This window comes from Vicugna pacos, chromosome 11 (genome assembly GCF_048564905.1).
Source record: "Vicugna pacos chromosome 11, VicPac4, whole genome shotgun sequence".
Classification (NCBI taxonomy): domain Eukaryota; kingdom Metazoa; phylum Chordata; class Mammalia; order Artiodactyla; family Camelidae; genus Vicugna; species Vicugna pacos.
The window spans coordinates 59362933-59381277 of record NC_132997.1 but is presented as its reverse complement, the minus strand read 5'-3'; the positions used below and the strand labels follow the sequence as shown (position 1 = coordinate 59381277).

General features: G+C 41.8%; 1 protein-coding gene across 11 annotated transcripts in view; it reads right to left on the bottom strand.

The window, feature by feature from the left end:
- ANK3 (ankyrin 3) overlaps window positions 1-18345 on the bottom strand; it is a 591977-nt gene that overhangs the window by 178204 nt on the left and 395428 nt on the right. For all 11 annotated transcript variants that reach the window (XM_072971465.1, XM_072971466.1, XM_072971472.1 and 8 more), the window contains 2 exons: window positions 16837-17022; window positions 14861-14959 (listed from right to left, as the gene is read on the bottom strand). In XM_072971465.1, coding sequence (XP_072827566.1) covers window positions 14861-14959; window positions 16837-17022 — 285 coding nt within the window. The remainder of the gene's footprint in view (window positions 1-14860; window positions 14960-16836; window positions 17023-18345) is intronic.

Genomic DNA, 18345 nt, shown 5'->3' with positions numbered 1-18345 from the left:
GAAGGTGACCTTGCCTGAAATAATCCACTCACTGTTTGCTAGAAACGTCTTTTTTCCACCCCCACCTTCTGCTTATAAAATCTTCCATTTTGTGTAGCTCCTCAGAGCTCCTTTCTGTTTGCTGGATGGAATGCTGCCTGATTCATGAATAGTCATTGAATAAAGCCAATTAGATCTTTACATTTACTCAGTTGAATTGTGTTTCTTTAACAATCATCATAATAAACTCCATATCATTAAGCAGTCGCTTTCCATTCTTCTCTAACCCCTGACCCCTTGGCAACCACTAATCTACTTTCTGTCTCTGTGGATTTGCCGAAACTGGACATTTCATAGAAAAGGAATCATACACTATGTGGCCTTTTGGGTCCAGCTTCTCTCACTGAGCATGTTTTCAAGGTGCATCCACATTGTAGTAAATATCAGTACCTCCTTTCTTTTCATGAGAATGCCTGACTTTTAATACTTAAGAAATCTATACAACACATGCAAGCAAATGATTCTTTAATGATAAGAATTCAAGATTTCTAGCATATACTCAGGAATATTTCAAACAGTGGAATACAAGGTAAGACCCTAGCCTTCACAGTCCCATACCTAAGTAAGGGTTTTCTAACAACAACAAAATTCAACCTCGGATGGCCTATTATTAATAAGACAAGTATAAATAAACTCAGAAACTTCTCTTATACTATGGCCATCATCATTAGGATGACCACCATTATTAGTAGAAGTCCCTTTTCCTCTCACTTCATCAGGCTCTAATGAAATTGAGACAGGAGGGAAGGGGGCAGGCCACAGCCACTCAAGGAATAATGGTGGAAGATTCACCTCCTAGTTGGCCTTGAGGATTAAAAAGTTTGACTTCTAATAGACCTTGAGCTTCATTATATGCTCATTGTAACAGCAATCAAATAACATGCCCACAGGGGCCATGACAGCCCCAAGGCTAACCGCAAAAGGCCAAAGAGTGGGCAGTGAGTGGCCCAATTTCTGGGAATCTCAGCCCCTTCCCCAGGGCAATTGGATTGATCCCACCTGTAGGCACGTGAAGTTACTGAGACCATAAAAAGTGACATGACCACGCCTAGCAGCCCTTTCAGCTCCCTCCTCTTTGAAGTCGGCCCGCACTCTGTCTACGGAGTGTGTACCTACTTTTACTTTAACCTGAGTACCCAATTCCCACACCTCTTTCCTTGCCTTTCTCTTGCCTTACACTCTATGCAGGATGTATCTCTGTAAATAAATCTACCTTTACTCAACGGTGGCTCGCACTTGAATTCTTTCCTGCGCGAAGCCAAGGACCCACACTCGGTGGGGCACGTCCCAGTGGCTCAATCGAGACCTGGGACTTGGCGCCCCTCACGCCCCACATTCGGCCCTCCTCACGCCCCACATCCGTTTTCCTGCGTCAAAATGAAATAGACTTTTTGGACAAAGTCTTTTCCTCTTTTCCAGTTTTACTAACTGCTCGCTTATCCTATGCCAACGTGCCTCTCTCTGTGCTTTCCGGATAAGGAGATTAAGTCCACACGGCCTTGCTGAGACTGACACCGAGGATACAGATGTCACTGACATTTCCTTAACCTCGCTCCCTTCCCAGAGAAACCCACCAAACGCCCACCGGATTAGACGCCTGATAGAGCCAGGCTCCCCAGGAAGCAGCAGCAAATGCTTGGATTTGATGTTTGTTGTGAAATCATGCTCTGAGTGTCTGGATATGTTCTGCTCAGAAAAAACTCAAGTGACGTATTTATTTTCTCCTAAGGATAATAGGAGGCTGTGTATAGTTAGTACTGTCAGAAGCTTCCACTTGGATTAATAAGAGGATGGTTCATCAACAATGCAGATAAGGCACTGCCAGGTCTCCCTCCAGCTCTGTAGGTGATTTAGCAGTGGGGTAAGATGGAGCATTTTGCAAGTAAATACCCCACACCTCCTCTCCCACACCCTCCACCACACACACAGTCCAAGCTGTCACCAGAGGTACAGGACAACTGGGGCCGAAGCCGGGCTTGGACCTCTCCCCTCAACCTCCTCCTCTGCCTTTGCATCACTGGGTGCTATAGCTCACTGGGTTTGGGAGCTATCTTTACATCTGCAATATATGCTTTAATGGAAAAAAATTAATTGTAGTAAAATATATATAACCTTAACCCTTTGTAAGTGTACAGTTAAGTAAAACACATTCAGATTGTCCTGTAGCCAACCTCTTTCCATCCTGCAACACTGAAACTCTGTACTCTACTCATTACGTATCTCCCCACCCCCTGGCCACCACCATTCTACTGTCTCTGTACGTGTGACTACTCTAGTAACCTCGTTTACATGGGATGACACACTATGTCTTTTGGTGACTGGCTTATTTCACTCAGCATATCATCCTCCAGATTCATCCATGTTGCAGCACGGGTCAGAATTTCCTACCTTCTAAAGGCCCAATACTATTTCATTGCACATACATATATGCAACATTTTGTTTACTCACTCATCTGCCAATCGCACTTGGATTGCTTCCACGTTTTTGCCTGTTGTGAGTAATGCAGCTATGAACGTGGGTATACGAATATTTCTTTGAGATTCTGTTTTCAATTCTTTTTTGTGCGTGTATGTATGTATGTGCATTATATACACTTAAGTGTGTGTACGTGTGTGTGTGTGTACACACACACACGTACACACATAATCTCCAGGAATGGAATTGCTGGGTTGTATGGTAACTTTGTATCTAACCTTTTCAGGAAACCCTGCTCTTTTCCATAGTAGCTACATCATTTCACTTCCTCACAGAGCACAAGGGTTCAAATTTCTCCATGTCCTTGCCAACACCTGTTATTTCCCTTCTTCCTTCCTTCCTTCTTTTTTTTTTTTTTGATAGTACCCATAATGGGTATTCAGTATCAGCTTTCCACATATTTTTATTTCAGTACCCATTTCAGGGTTTCCATAATTCCATCAACAATGAGAAATTGTTGACCACTGAGGATCAAAATAGTAAATACTTTTTGATCCTGTAATAATGAAAAAAAAAGTTCTGCTAAAAAAGTTATACTTACTAATCTAGACCAAGTAATTTCATTTTACATGAGAATGAATGTTATTTCATTGAAATGAAAAGAAGAAAAAGCCTCTACCATACCAGTTATTAGCCTCTTCCTTTGCACAGGCCCAATGAGACAGATACCAGCTCATTTAACCTCCACAACAACCCATGAAGTAAATGCTATTAACCCAGATTCACAGGGGAAGCTGAAAGGAGGGGAGCAGAGAGAAGCTGAAAGGCGCTGCGGGTCCCATGGCTAGAAAATGCCGGGGCTGGGATCTGAATCCGAGTTGTCAGGTTCTGAAAGCTGTGCTGGCTCCTTCCAGCGGACATATAGGACAAAACACATCCAGGTAGCGAGTCTCTTCCAACCTGGGCCAACCCCTGCTCTAGTTCTGAACCCAAACAGCAGTCTCTATGAAAATGCTGCCTGCAGATGATTTCCAGCCATGAGGAAACAGTGTATCTCACAGCTGTAAAAACATTCAGTGTCTGAGAGAGTGGCGGTTTCAACTCTGTCATTTTAAATAAGAACTCATGGCTTTCACATTTCTTTAAAGATGTCATGATTAGTTCTGAATTAAAAGAAGCCTGCTATCTGTGTTACACTAAAGAAAGCCCTCCCAGCTGGAATTATCTGTGTAGAGAGACATATAGTCATTGAACCAAAAGGGGCATTAAAAATCCAATTATAAAGTAATAAGTTACTTTCTATACATTCAAGAAAGTTGTTTTTAAAATGCTGAATTATTTAAAATGATTTAGTCTAATGATATTAGATTCTCTGCAATGTTTCTAATGAATGCATAACTTCAATTAAAAAAATTTTCTGACACTCCACCAGAAAAATTTCTTAAAAACAAAAATATTAGGGGTTTTACAGCTATAAATTTTCCACATTCATATAATTTCTGATACATGTGGAACTAAATTTCTGTGATGAATACATTTTTTTGTCCCCCTCCTGAAAGTAAATCACTTTGCTGTTTTTGGAGATGTCAGTTAACTTGAAACTGTTTCTCAAGTTTCCTTCCCCTCATTTGGCCTTCTGATAAACTGGATTCTTGCTCAAGTTTCAAACATGTCAAAAAATGAAAACAATGTCTTTGCAGTTTCTAAAGAAAGATGGCTTGAAGAGGAAAAAAATCCAGTCTAGTGCAAATTGCCTTGTCTGCGTGCAGTGCACTTGTTCTAAGGAGAAGGAGCTGCTTTTCCAGGGACCATGAAGACCACAGCTACCCCAGGGCCAGCATCCCACCCTCAGCTCCCACCTGGGCACTGCTGCTGTGGGCTGATGGTCAAGGACTGAGGCATAAAAAATGAGTTAGATGGTCAGGGTTCAAATCCTTGTTCTTCCAACTTACTCTCAGTAGGATCTGGGACAAAGAACTTCTTGGGATCTCATTTCTCATCTGTAAAAATGTCTGTTCTTAAGGGGAGGGTATAGCTCAGGGGTAGAGCGCACGCCTAGCATGCACAAGGTCCTGGGTTCAATCCTCAGGACCGCCATTAAGTAAACAAACACACAAACAAACAAACAAACCTAATTATCTTCTCCCCACCCCCCAAAATGTCTATTCTCGTAGGCCTCAAATGACGCATTGTACGTACAAGTATTGTATAAACTGTAAATTTAAGGTTATATTATTAAGAGGTTATAAACACAGATAGTTGTTATAAGCAAAAGAGTTACTGAGGTTTCTGTGACTCCACTTTGGACAGTTTATAGACAGAAAGGTTTTCATAGCATGGCGGTAGTCAGTGTTTCCTAATGCGCTCCGTCAGAAGAACAAGCTGAGGCCCTTGTGAAAAGCAGACCATTAGACCCCTACCCCGATGCACTGAATCCCCATTCAGGGAAATGCGAAGCTGTTGGCCAGCTGCTGGGACACGCTGGCTGCAAGGCCCTCGGAGGCTACAAAAAATGGCTTTTAATTTTCAAACTCAGAGGGACTCACTGCCTTGTATGTCTTACCAGAAAATGTATATCATACCTTTATGTCATAAAGCCATTGTTTCTAAGTATCAAGAGTCCATTTCAAAGCATGATCATTAGGGATTCAAAAATGCAGAACTGATGGAGATACTAAATAACATACAGTGGAAATGTGAATGCCTTATCTTTAAGAATTAATTTGATGATTGGTCAGTTTTTAGGTTTGCTACTATTTCAATTAAAATGTTCTTAAATGTGTAATGGGATTTCTTAGTAAATTTTAAAAAACCCTTTAAAATCTTTTTTTAAAATGTATTTATTTCATTTTGCAACTGGTGCAGGCAGAGGACAAACAGCCAGCTGGTACAAACGAGGCTGCTGTCAGATCTGGTTTTCCTAGGACGACCCTGGATTAAGTCCAAAGCCCAGAACACACTGCCTCTGATGTTAGAATATTACGAACTACACAGTCTGAGTGTAGTTTACTGCGCTTTATTATCCTTATTGTTGTACTTTACTTTGCTTACTTGCTTTCCTGTTCGTACCTCAAGCTCCACCACCTTGAAGCTGTATGGTTGAACTCAAACACAAGTTATTTAACTTCTTGCTTCCTGGTGTATGGTGTAACTCATACCCACACCTCACAGGATGGCTGTGAGGAATACATGAAATACTGTATAGGAAACTATTATAGTACCTAGTAATAAATGAAAACAATTACCTAAAGTTTGAATTCTAAGTAAGTTTTTTTCCACCTCATATTTCCAAGTTTCAGTAATCAGAGCTCAAAGGATCTCCAAGCACTGTCAGGGGTGCATCACTGGGGGAAGCTTGATGCTCTGAGCAGCAGTCCTGGCCAGAGCACAGATTGCTGGGCCCTTCTCCCCCATCCTCAGACATCCCATCTCTCCATCTCTCAGCTGTAAAGAGATGCTCAGAGCGGGCACCACCGGCATTCAGTCTAGGACAGTGTATTAGTGTGTGACTGTCCCATGTCTGAAGGAGGTTTAGCCATCCTGGCCCTTTCCCGTGACATGACAGTCATCATTCCACTTCTCCATTTAAAGATTTGCAATGATTACACACAATAGCCAAAATATGGAAACAACCTAAATGTCCATTGACAGATGACTGGATAAAGAAGCTGTGGTATATTTATACAATGGAATACTACTCAGCCATGAAAATGAATGAAATAATGCCATTTGCAGCAACATGGATGGACCTAGAGATCGTCATTCTAAGTGAAGTAAGCCAGAAAGAGAAAGAAAAATATCATACGATACCACTCATATGTGGAATCTAAAAAAGAAAAAAGGGAACTATGAACTCATCTACAAAACAGAAACAGACCAGCAGACTTAGTAACAATCCTATGGTTACTGGGGAAAGGGGGTGGGAAGGGATAAGTTGGGAGTTTGAGATTTGCAGATACTAACTACTATATATAAAATACATAAACAACTCGTTTCTACTGTGTAGCACAGGGAACTATATTCAATATCTTGTAGTAAAGTATAATGAAAAAGAACATGAAAAAGAATATATCTATGTATATGTATGACTGAAACATTATGCTGTGCACCAGGAGTTGACACAACATTGTGAACTGACTATAATTCATTAAAAAAAAAACCTGCAATGACTTGTGAAAACAGAGAGTAGAATGGTGGTTACCAGGGGCTGAGGCGGAGGGTGAATTGGGGAGATGTTGTTTAAGGGTACAAACTGGAAATAGTAGATAAATCAGTTCTGGAGATCTAATGCACAGCATAGTGATTACAGTCAACAATACTGTATTATCAACTTCAAAGTTGCTAAGAGACCGGATCTTAACTGTTTTCACCACAAAAAAGAAATGACAATTATGTGACATGTTAGAGCTATTAGCTAACTCAATTACAGTCATCTTATTGCAATATATAAATGTACCAAACCAACACACTGTACACCTCAAATGTACACAATGTTACATGTCAGTTATATCTCACAAACAAACAAAAAAACCTGCAATTACTCCCCTCCTCCTGCAGAACCAAGGCCAGTGCTCTCAGCCCAGCTTGGGGTTCAGGGAGTCCCTTCCCCCTAGGTTCAACTCACCATTCATCTCCAGCCTCACTTCACATGTGCAAATGGATCTCAGTCTCCATTTCTTGGGGCTGATTCTAATTCCTTTATGTCCATCACAGCTTAGCTTTTCAATTTTTTGTTTTTTCCAACTATGCTAGTTCATGCTGATCACCTACCTTGGAGCCTATTGCTTTGATTTGGGAGAATGCCAATAAATTGTATCCCCAGTTCACCTCTTTGCAACGTTTTGGTTCTGCAAAGTCCTAAACTGTTCCCTCTAGGTGTCCCTTTGCCCTTCCTGTATTTTCTTCAAACCACCAGAGGAAGAAGCACAAGATTTTCTCATAGAAGAACCTGCGGTGCCCAGGAGGGGACCAGGGTGCCTCTGAGCTGATCCAAATACACCTTCTGACTACAGTCAGTATGAACAAGGTTGTGAACGTTCAGCAGGGGGCGCAGTAGCCCTCCAATGCTATTTGCACTTGCTGGAGAAAACGAAAATTGCACAGATAATGAATAATTCTCTTTTAAAGTGCGAATGAATAAAGTGAGCTCTGCCAACTCCTACCTTAATAGAACTTTACTTCACAGAATTTCAAAATAGTGTTTATTCGGGTCATTTAAAAATGTTCTCAGAGCAACAGTTCTGGAGCAGCACTGCAGGAAGCAGGACATATATTCAAGGGGGAATGTGAAACAAAGGGAAATGTGTAGCTTCCAATTTCTATGATTTTTTATTGGCATTCTTACTGTCTCAAACGATGTCATGTTAATAGCTTTGTAAAGGCTGACCTTCTCATGCTGACAAGGACGGATGCATACAATGTAACTCCAGCATTCTGGGAAGCACCATTTCTGACTAGCTCCGGAAGTACTCCAGAGAGTTGTCATGATACCACTTGCTTGACATGTGTCATGCTTGACAGGTGCATGTGTCTCACCATGACGGGTGTCCTCCCAGAAGAAAGCACTGGTCACTACCACCAACACAAACGTGGCTAGGACCCTGGCCCCTGGGCTAAGCAGTTTATATGGATTATTTTGTTCAATCACAATGATGCTATGCCTCATGTACCATTATTGGACCCATTTTACAGATGATAAAGCTGAAGTATAAATAACGTGCCCAGGAGCATACAAGGTACGCTGCAGTGCCAGTGTCGAACTACAGCAGTCTGACTGTCATGCTGGTGGCTTTGATCCTGTAATATACCTTCTCTCTACTGTGAAAGAGGAAGGGAAGCTGAAGGCCTCCATTGCTGTCAGACCAGGTGGTTGGGCAGAAGGGAAGGGCTTGTGGTTGACTGATCTCTCATCTGGCTGATAAGAAAACTGCAGCCTCCATGTTGAAGAGGCTGCCCTGGACCACACCAGTAGCTGACGATACAGCCAGGACGAGAGCCAGGGCTCCAGCATGTATCTGAGAACCCCTGTCACCCCATGCTGAAGCAGCTTAGAAACCTCACCTCTTCAGACGAGAACGATGCAGATCCATACCACACAGTATGATGTTAGTAAGCTCAAATGTACTAATGGGTTTAACATAAACATATTCCTTTGAAAAATTATATAGGAGATTCTCCTCTGACTTGGCATGCTGGAAATTAAATGGAGAAGACAGGAACGAGATTGCACAGCGTGCTTAGAGCCATTCTCTATAAAGGGTCTATCCCCCACCATCCTGCCCTCCGCTTGCTTACTGGTTTTGTTCTTCCTGAGACGTTAATATCGCCACGGCAACAAGAATAGGGTTAATGCAGTAGCCGCACAGTGGCTTTCCCGTAACTCACATTCCTTTGCCAAATGCTTCCAAATCTCCATCTCCATTCTGAAGGAGGTTTATATAACCCAAGAAAACTGTCTCTTATGCTGTTCAGCCTATCCTAGGAGAATAATCAAACGTATTCTGTATTTGAAAGTACGTATCATTAAAAATGAATGTGAGTATTTGTGTTTGGTCTTTATAAAGATGGACATCTAAATGTTTAAAAAATAGGACTGTTTTAGATGTTTTTTGTTTCCTTTCTTTTGCTTTATTGTAGTATATTTTTTAAATGAATTATATAATGCAGGGAAAATATATTTTAAAAACAAATTTGTAATGGCATCACCACCCAAACCATGGTAGAGTTTCCAGAAGCCCTAGACTCTTATAAAAATGTGACAGAAGTCACTGTCCTACTGCAAGACACACACTACCATATAATTAATTTCCAACGCCAACCATGGGAGAGGAAGAGGGCACAATGGACACACAGTGTGGTGGGGAGGGTAGCAACCCATTTTAGGGGGTCAGAGAAAGAGTCTTTGAGGAATAGGATACAAGCATCCTAACACAGATTAAAAAACTGAAGCTTATGCAAGTTAAGTAACTGTGGCCATTGGAGACCACTGTTAAGACTTCTCTCCATTTCTGAATTTCTGAGCTCTCCATGGAGTGAACTGGGGAGGAACTGGGGAGGAATTACTATGTTAAAGTTTCCAGTAGCATCTTTATTCCTCTTTGGAAGATTTGTTTTATTGGTGGTGGTGGTGATGGTGGTGGCAGTCTCTGTTATGTAATGGGAAAGGCAAAAATCTGCTGTAGGAGCCCAAAGGGGCAAGTCGAGTAGGAGTAAAATGGCTCCAATTTAAAGAGGAGCCTCTGCTCTCCTTTCTTTGGGGAGAGTTCTATTTAGAGGTAATTGTGACATGGAAGGGAGGGAGGCCTGAGACTGATGGGGTCTCAGCTTTGTTCCAAAGAACCTTCTGTGATGGTGTAGATGTTACATGTATTGCATTAATACACTGGCCATCGGCCACATGTGGCTACTGAGCACCTGCAGTGTGGTTCCTGGGAATGAGGAATACACATTTACATTTAATTCAACTTAATTTAGTTTAAAGTTAGTACCTGCTAGTTAGTGGCTACTGAATTAAGAGAGCCCAGGTGTTGAGGAAATAGGGTTTCCCCTCTCACTGAGCCCAGAGGCTAGGTGAAGGGGTCTGGGCTCTGGCTAGGAGAGATGCAGTGAAAAGTTCTCACTGGGGGAAAGTGAGACGGACTCTCCAACCCAGTGGCCTCAGACAAGTGGTCTCCCAAGGAAGGGGTCACGGCCTTTGGACTTTGGAGACGGTGTTACCCGGAACTGGTCCTTTACTCCGTCTTTCTGTTCTGAACTCCCTTCATCAACCCTTAAGTTTTTAGAAACGCCCTGTTGGGCATTATAGCCAGGGCTTAGTTGTGCTTTGGGGAATTCAGGGAGAGACTGCGGCGTATGGTTGAGCATTTTGGGGCCTAAACAAATCAGTAGTGTAAGGACAGTAGGTTACTTGAGTCTGAACCTCCAGGTCTAGCTTGTAGTAGAAGCTCTTCAATATTTGCTAAATTGAATTTAACTGAGATAGGAAATCTCCACATAAGGTTTATCCACGGACACCGTTTTGCTAATGTGTGTGCTGAACCACGTTGGCCTTTTATCTCGGCTGAAAGTAAAATCTGACACTTCTTTATCCATCAACAGGTTTAGCAGTTCAACTATCTAAAAACACTGCTTTCACTTTAACCAAAAATGAAAATATTTTAAATAAAGTAACCTTTCTTATGACTTAATTAGTTCCAAATATGGCCCAGCGCCTACTAAAACTTTTTCAAAACATCTGATATTTGGGAAAGGCAGTCCAACTGGACATGTTGACTAGTCACTGACCTGCGACACAGATGCCAAGTTCTATCACACACAATCAGAACGTCGTCCAGCTAAGACCCTGGGCCACAGCCTCTCAGCCTCCCTGGGCAGGATGCCTTCACAGATGGAGGTTCACGCAGTATGGGGCAGGAAGAACTGAACCTTTTGAAACGTAGCTATTAAAGCTATTATCAGCTATGAAACTCACTGTTCTTAATAGAAGGGTTCATATTTGAGTTATTTCACACACTTACAAACTGTCTCTACAGATAACTGCAAGATTTCCTTTGTCACAAAGTGAAAACCATATAATCCGTGCTCGCCTCTTTACTACATAAATCAAAGCACTTGAGGCCTAACGTTATTCTCCAATTGTATTTACTAGTTCTTCGCAGCTGCCTGGTAACATTTACTTTTTCTGTTTCATCCTTGCATGTCTTACTTTGTGTATTTTAATCTGTAAAGCACCTGAAATCCTTTTAGAAACACATGAGGCATAGCACTCCTAACTCCTTCAGATATCAAAACCAAAAAGCACTACGTAACAAGACCAGGAGAAGGACATTTTATTCAGTTATCTTCCCCAAATGGGAAGTTAAATAATAATTTACAAGAGAAAGGCCAACGACAAGAGTGAAGATTAAGTTACGTGGTCCCTTATATTTGATGAAAAAACTCTTAGCCAGCAAAGTATTAACCTATCTTCTTCAGTCAATAAAATAATTTTGCAGGCATCCAATAATATAATTTGGCCTTTACTTACTCTAGTGCATAAATGCTCCTCACTGGAGTGATAATCAGTAGCAGTTCTGGCGTGCCTTACTTATGTTCTCTTCCCCAAGAGAGCGAGGGTGATTTGCTAAGAGGGCAAGGGTCACGCATAAATTCAGCCGGTGTCAATGCCGTCTCAGCACTCAATTTCGAGAATGGAGCGTGCTGACGCTGCACTGCAGGATTCAGCAGCTATTCTATTAACTGCCTGCAGCAGACCCATGAGGCTGAACAGGTCTTCGGGGATAGTCCAAACGGAAATATTGAAGATGTCAGATGGGTATCTTAACATATATATAGCAAAAGTACAGTACAAAAATCAAAATGCACATTAGACTAAAAATCTAAGGAAAGGTGTTCATAAAGAAAAAGATAAGTATGCTATAAATCGGTTACCATCACTGCTACCCGGGGGTATACATTCACTGGCTAGGATCTGCTTTCTTGCTGCATAAATTAGCCAGTGCTACAAAGAAGCAAAGAAAGCAATCTGTTCTATTGTGTACTCCCTTTAATCACAATGCATTTGGCTTTGCCTCGTATCTGCTTTGGAAATGCACACGGACTACGTGCAGGAAATGATTCCAGAAAGAAGGTTCATCCATTCTCCTATCCCCAGCTTTCTTGGCCAGCAGGGAGCCATTCTTTAGGTCCTGCCCTCAGCCAACAGAGAACTACAAGAGTGTATCTGCCTTTTTTCAACAATCTGCACAGCCTGGAAACAGAAATCACCACCCCCAGAAAGACAAAGGTTGCTGTGGTTGTTTTTTAACTTTAACTTTCTAATCAATACCTCTATCTCAGCCCAGCTCCTGGCTCACACAATTTATGGTGATCATCGGCAGCCAGTTCTTAGCAACTGTGGCTTAACGAATTTTCCTTTCTTGTCTGACCAGGTAAAATCCGCTCCCATCTGTGTTCAGGGCGTCTCACTCTCACCTTCTATTTCTGCTACATTCTTGAGCGAAGTCTGACCTGGGGAGACCCCACTCAACTTGAGAAGGGAGAGGCCTCCGTAGTACAAAAGGTGAGAGGCTCGATTATTACCTAATAAATACTAGAGATTTGGAAACTACAATGGGTTTCAAGAGGCAACTAGCAGTTGCCTCAGCTTCAGCTCTTTGTGAAGACCAGTACTACTCAGACATCCCACAGCAAGCCCCTCGTCACCAACTGCAGAGGGAAACGTGGGTTGTCGGCAGTAAGCAACGGTGCCATCCACCTAGTACATATAATCAAATCCCACCACAGCCTTCAGCTCACAGTGCTATTCGGCCTCATTAATTAGGAGTGACTAGAGAAGATGCTTTTCTGAATCAGCAGAAAGTCTGAATTTTAATATATTTTAAACAAAAGCACAATGTGCTTACTTTTAATCACTCAGGGTAATTCAGACAAGGTTAACAGTGCAGGTCTGAGGTCTCCACTGATCTTTAATCGATAAATTAGCATAATTTATAATTGCCACAGTCATTGTTTTAATGTAAATGGATGCTTTGGAATTGCTTAAAGGAGTCTGAAAACACCGTAATTTTTCCTCTTAAATTGCTTAAACACTTGCCCCAATCTTTTTATTTTCAGTAGCATCAGGAAATTTCTGAACAATGGCACAAAGACCAACTTCAAACACTACCCTGACATGAATTTTCCAAATGTCCTAATTAGAAGATGTGACTTAATGAGGTTTTCATTATACTGTGAATTACAGAAATAAAGCCAAAAGAATGTGCTTACAGATACGAGCTTCAGTTTTCGCATCAGCATGCCCTGTTTATACATGATTTAAAGAAGTGCTTAACTTTGTCCTTCCAAATGTCATACTGGGCTTCGGGTCTGCCGTGGAGCTGAAACCCAAGGATGCTGTTAATGCGGCAAGAACATAGCTCTAGAGTGACATGAGCTGCCTCATTTAAACTGATAAAGGCTTTTAGCAGGCTGATGACAATAGGATAGGAAATAGCTTTTATATTAGTACAGTCTGAGCTCTTATTAATTTTTACTGAACCAATGAATTATCAGAAGGAAAAGAAGAATGAATCCCTAGAGTCACCCGAGGGAGACTGAATACTGGAGGGGTTAAGAGCTGTGGGGCTGCAATTCTGCCTTTTCTAATTTATTAGCTCTGTGGTCCCGAACAGCTACTTGGCGGTTGTTGTTGTTTTGTTGTTGTTCCTTGTCACGCTCTTTTCCATCGTAGGCTACTACAAGGTACTGAATATAGTTGGACCAGCTACCTGTTATCTCTAAGCCTTGGCTTACCCTTCTGTAAAACAAGGATAATACTTTTCTTGATATGAGAACAACAGTGCTCAGCTCAGCATCTGCTTCAAAGATGGTACTACTTTTACTGCTGCTCCAGCTACTGCTGGTACTAAGCTTATACCCATTCTCCCTATCTGGCCAATTGGCATTTCTCCCCCAATAAGTGAGGTTTTAGTAAAACTAACACTTCAAAAGCTACGCTCAAAATCACAGCGCTGCTGCTGGTGACAGTGATGGTGACGTGTCAGACACTGTACCAAGTGCTCTGTGTATGCTCTCTCCTAATTCTCACAGCGACCCAATGAGGGCACGTAGCTATTATTATTATTTAACTTCATAATTCATATTATTTCATCTTATCCATAGGGAAACTGATGGACACAGAAAAGTAAAGCCAAAATTTGAACCCAGAGAGTCTGAATCCTGAGTCTACACATTTAGCCACTCCATTCTGATTTCTACTTTGTTTCTATGTCTGATGATTCTGTTTCTGATGATCAAGCCAGCACTAGACAGGTTTTTACATTCAGAGCAGCATTATTCTGCATGTCTGAGTTGCTGTCCAGGGTATACACGATACAGTGATTCCTTCCTCCATGAATATGAGCTTGCTCAGGGTACAGGATCTCGCTACCCATTCCGAACGCTTGTAAAGGACAGAAGATAAAAGCAAAATATGGCTTCTATTATTTAGGTTCTGAAGTTTGGGCCTTATCCAGACATCCTGGCTCATTCCCACCTGTAAGATCAAGACCCTGCAAGTGCCCTCTGACCCACATCTAACAGTCTCAGAAATTTCACCCTGGGGAACAGCTTGTCGTTTCCAGTCATGGTGACTTACGTCACATTTTGAAATATATTCACTTATATAATTATCAACCACCCCTACTCCCCACCCCGATCTTGGGTTTTTTTTTTCCTGCTAATAAACAGTCATATCTGGATAAAAGCAAAAAAAATGCACTAGGATGAGTAGAAAAATCACAGCTTCCACTGCCTGGAAGGACCCCTGGGGGGGTCATCTGTCTCGACTCCCCCCTCATGTTGGGGAAGGAGGGTTCAGGATCATTTCAGATGCCTCATGGGCACATCTGACTGCAGCGCTCTTACCCGGGCGGTGAAGTCCACGGCAGCCGCTCGGTTTAACAGCAACGTGGCCACATTGATGTTTCCATAGTGAGCAGCTATGTGGAGCGGAGTGAAGCCACTCTGTAAAGAAAACACAGCAGACAGTCAACTGATTCCTGCCGGCCCTTCGTCTGACATGTTAATACCATAACCCCGCCCGAATAAAAACGAGGAAGCAAAATATGCTGAGGTCCACGTTCCATTCTGTACTAGGTTTCTTTCTATTAGTGCCAATTGCTCATAGGATTTCAAATAGATGCCATACTCACAGGCAGGGGAGTAGCCAGGAAGGAACCAAGGGTGGAAACAGAGCAATTTTAGTAATCCAATAGCAGAGCTGTACAGAAGCCAACGTTTCAAAACGTTAAAATAGGGGTGGCAAGAAATAGCTTGTAGCTCATAGAAAGTTCGATTAGTGCCACTGTTTTATCGCTGATGGTAGAACTGTCCACTGAAACTCTGTCAAAATTTAACTAATATTATATATTCAATATAGAGTCAAATTAACCAATAGGAAAAGCCAATTTTAATGACAAAAGCAATTTGCGGGGAAGAAGTACGATTACAATTGGTCTCGAATAATGGGGATTGTGTTTTATAAAGAATCCACAAGTTGGTCTCTTTATTAGCAAATGCCTATTCAGTAACACATTTTTCCGGATTATTCACACCAAGGTCATTTTACTTCCTTAAAAAATGCTAAAAACATGCAGCGATTCACTTAGTCCCCCAAAATTTAAACCTTATAGGAACTAGATGCATTTCTAAATTGTGAGCGAGCTTCTCAGCCATGCTAGCTGTCTCACTGACTCTGGTGAAGGGTGGGTCATACGGGTACCCTTCCGAGGTAACTTTGGTTTTGCTGACACCACTGAGGGTAAGTGTCATGCAGAACTCTGGAGAATCAATTCTAGATAAGTAGAATGACAGGGTTGTCTGCAGCTTTAGGTATACCTGAGAAGTTTCTAAAGTGTCAAAGCGCTTCATCTCACGTAATGCTATTGCAATACCCTTCAGTTTCGAGGATTCCTCATACTTCCTTTCAAACACCAGGTTCAGCTGCAGAAAGCCCTGGTAATCAAACTACTATCTTCTCTGGCACATGCTACTTCGGGGGCGGGGGGGTATAAAGCAGGTATCTAGCCTACAGAAGGCAATGCAAAGAAGAAGGGAAAGAAATGAGGCAGTAGCACTAAGTAATGGGAAAATGATGCAGATACAGATTATATGTACATGTATATATATATATATACCTCTGTTGTTCTATTCACCACCATCTAGGTTAACACATTTGGAAGCAAAGAGGAGGAAAAAATGAACGGTTAGTTTGCGCTTGGTGATATGGATTGCAGAAAGCTCTGACTGCTAAGTAATGAGGATGAAGCTAGGATGGCGGCACAATAGGCACAGAAAGAAAGCTAGACTGAATGAAGGGCCACCCCATGGCTGGCTCCAGGTGCTGCGTTCCTTCACCGACACTTTCCAGTAATACGTGTCAAGACAGCGGGAGGTTGTGGCTGAGGCTCTCTGGCTGCTAGCACGCTTTCCACAGCTCATCAATACTTAGTGCATTGCCGACAGCCTTAGACAGCAACCCCAGGTTTATTTTGTGCACATTGTTGTTAGCATTTCGTACTTTTTCACCCTGATGTTTGAGCTGAAGTGTTAAATACCTTATATATATACATTAAAAGGAAGGACACCATCAGGTGCGTATCGACTGACTTCTTCTGAGGCGGCCTCTTAGCATACAGAGAGCAGCACCCGCAGTTCCCTCCCAGCTTTATATGCCAAGGGGCATGTGCCTTCAACCGGGTGATTTAGACACATGATTTTATTTCTCTCAGTGCCCTTAAGTGTTTGGCATAAGCTTGCCCCAGGGGAGCCCAAGAGTTCTGCAAGTTTGGGCGCCTAGCCTGGGACGGCTGCACCGCAGGCTTGTCTCGCAGGCGCCTCACCTTGGACTCCACGTCTGCGTTGTTGTCGTTCTGCAGCAGCAGGGCAGCGGCCTTCGTGTCATCTTTTCGGGCCGCAATATGAAGAGCTGGAAGACGCACTTTTCCTTTAGTGTCATTTTCCAGCAGGAGTGACACTACTTGATCGTGACCTTGTTGCAAAGCTACTGCCAACGGTGTGAAGCCATCCTGCAAATAAATGGATGGGTCAAGATTGGCCCCCATGGATATCTTCTTTTTGATGAACAAATCAGAAGGTGACCAAGTGTTAATTTGTTCAGGGTTATTAAAGCTGACATACTCGGTGAACATAAACATGGTAAAGACACTTAAATATATATATATACACACACACACACACACACACACATACATACATAGACACACACACACACACACACACACACACACACTCATATACCAAAGTGGAAAATTTTAAAAAATCTAATAAGTCTACAGGTTTTTCCTGTGGAAAAAGTGATACACATTAATTCGGTAAATTTTGAAAGGACACAAAAGTATTACATAAAGTAGAAAAAAATGCTGTAATTTCAGTATCTGTAAAATAATCTCAGTGAAAGCAGTAACACTTCAGGTTGAATCCAGGCAAATTTTTCAAAGGAGTTCATTTAAATAAATTATAAATATTTCCACTGATTTTTTAAAACCTGGGGAATATCCTGCCTGGTTCATCACTGTACCTTGCTCAATTAGTCTATGTGATTTCATGAACTATAGTCATTGTTGTTTTAAGAAAGGTACATGTGAAAGACGCTTGGCTTCTCTGACCAATCCAAGAAAGGATCATGCAAAATGTGACTAGAATACATTCAGACATACATACATAACTGGACGTAGACTCTTTGCATTGTATTGCCCTGGGATTTGACCAAGAAAAGACAGCTACAGATTTCACTGCAGTTTATTAATTTGTAGAAGATCTAGTGTTGCTGACTACGAATACATAGCACAGAGTAGAAAATCCTAAGGCTGGCTCACAAATTTAAATTCTGCAATGCTTTCATTATCACACACTCAAAAGAACATTTCAAAATTATTTTTACTAGGGAATTGGCAAGTGAGTCACTTATTATTTTATTTGGGTCATGATATTCTATATCTGCAGTCCCTGTGGTACAAATCAAGGCTGCTCTAATAGAAGCGTGTTTGTAAGGGAGAAAGAGAAAACGCAGTTACTTGCATGCTAATGTCTTGTTGGTTTTCCTCAAAGACCATTTCATCATTCTTTTCTTGCTGGAAAACAGATAAGTGCTCCTACGACTTATCTGAATGAATGCAAATCAACACATCTATATTCAAGGCTGTGCAAAATATTGGCCCGAAGCACTTAAGTGACAGTACTGTTCAGGTTCTTCTCATATAAATCTTGAAGGTAATACATCTCCATTCTCCTTACTAACTGCGGACGTGCAGACTATTTCTACCCTGGCTTCTAAACTCACACTCTCTGCCCCACCCTGAAATGGCCTCCTTGCTCTACATTTACTAATT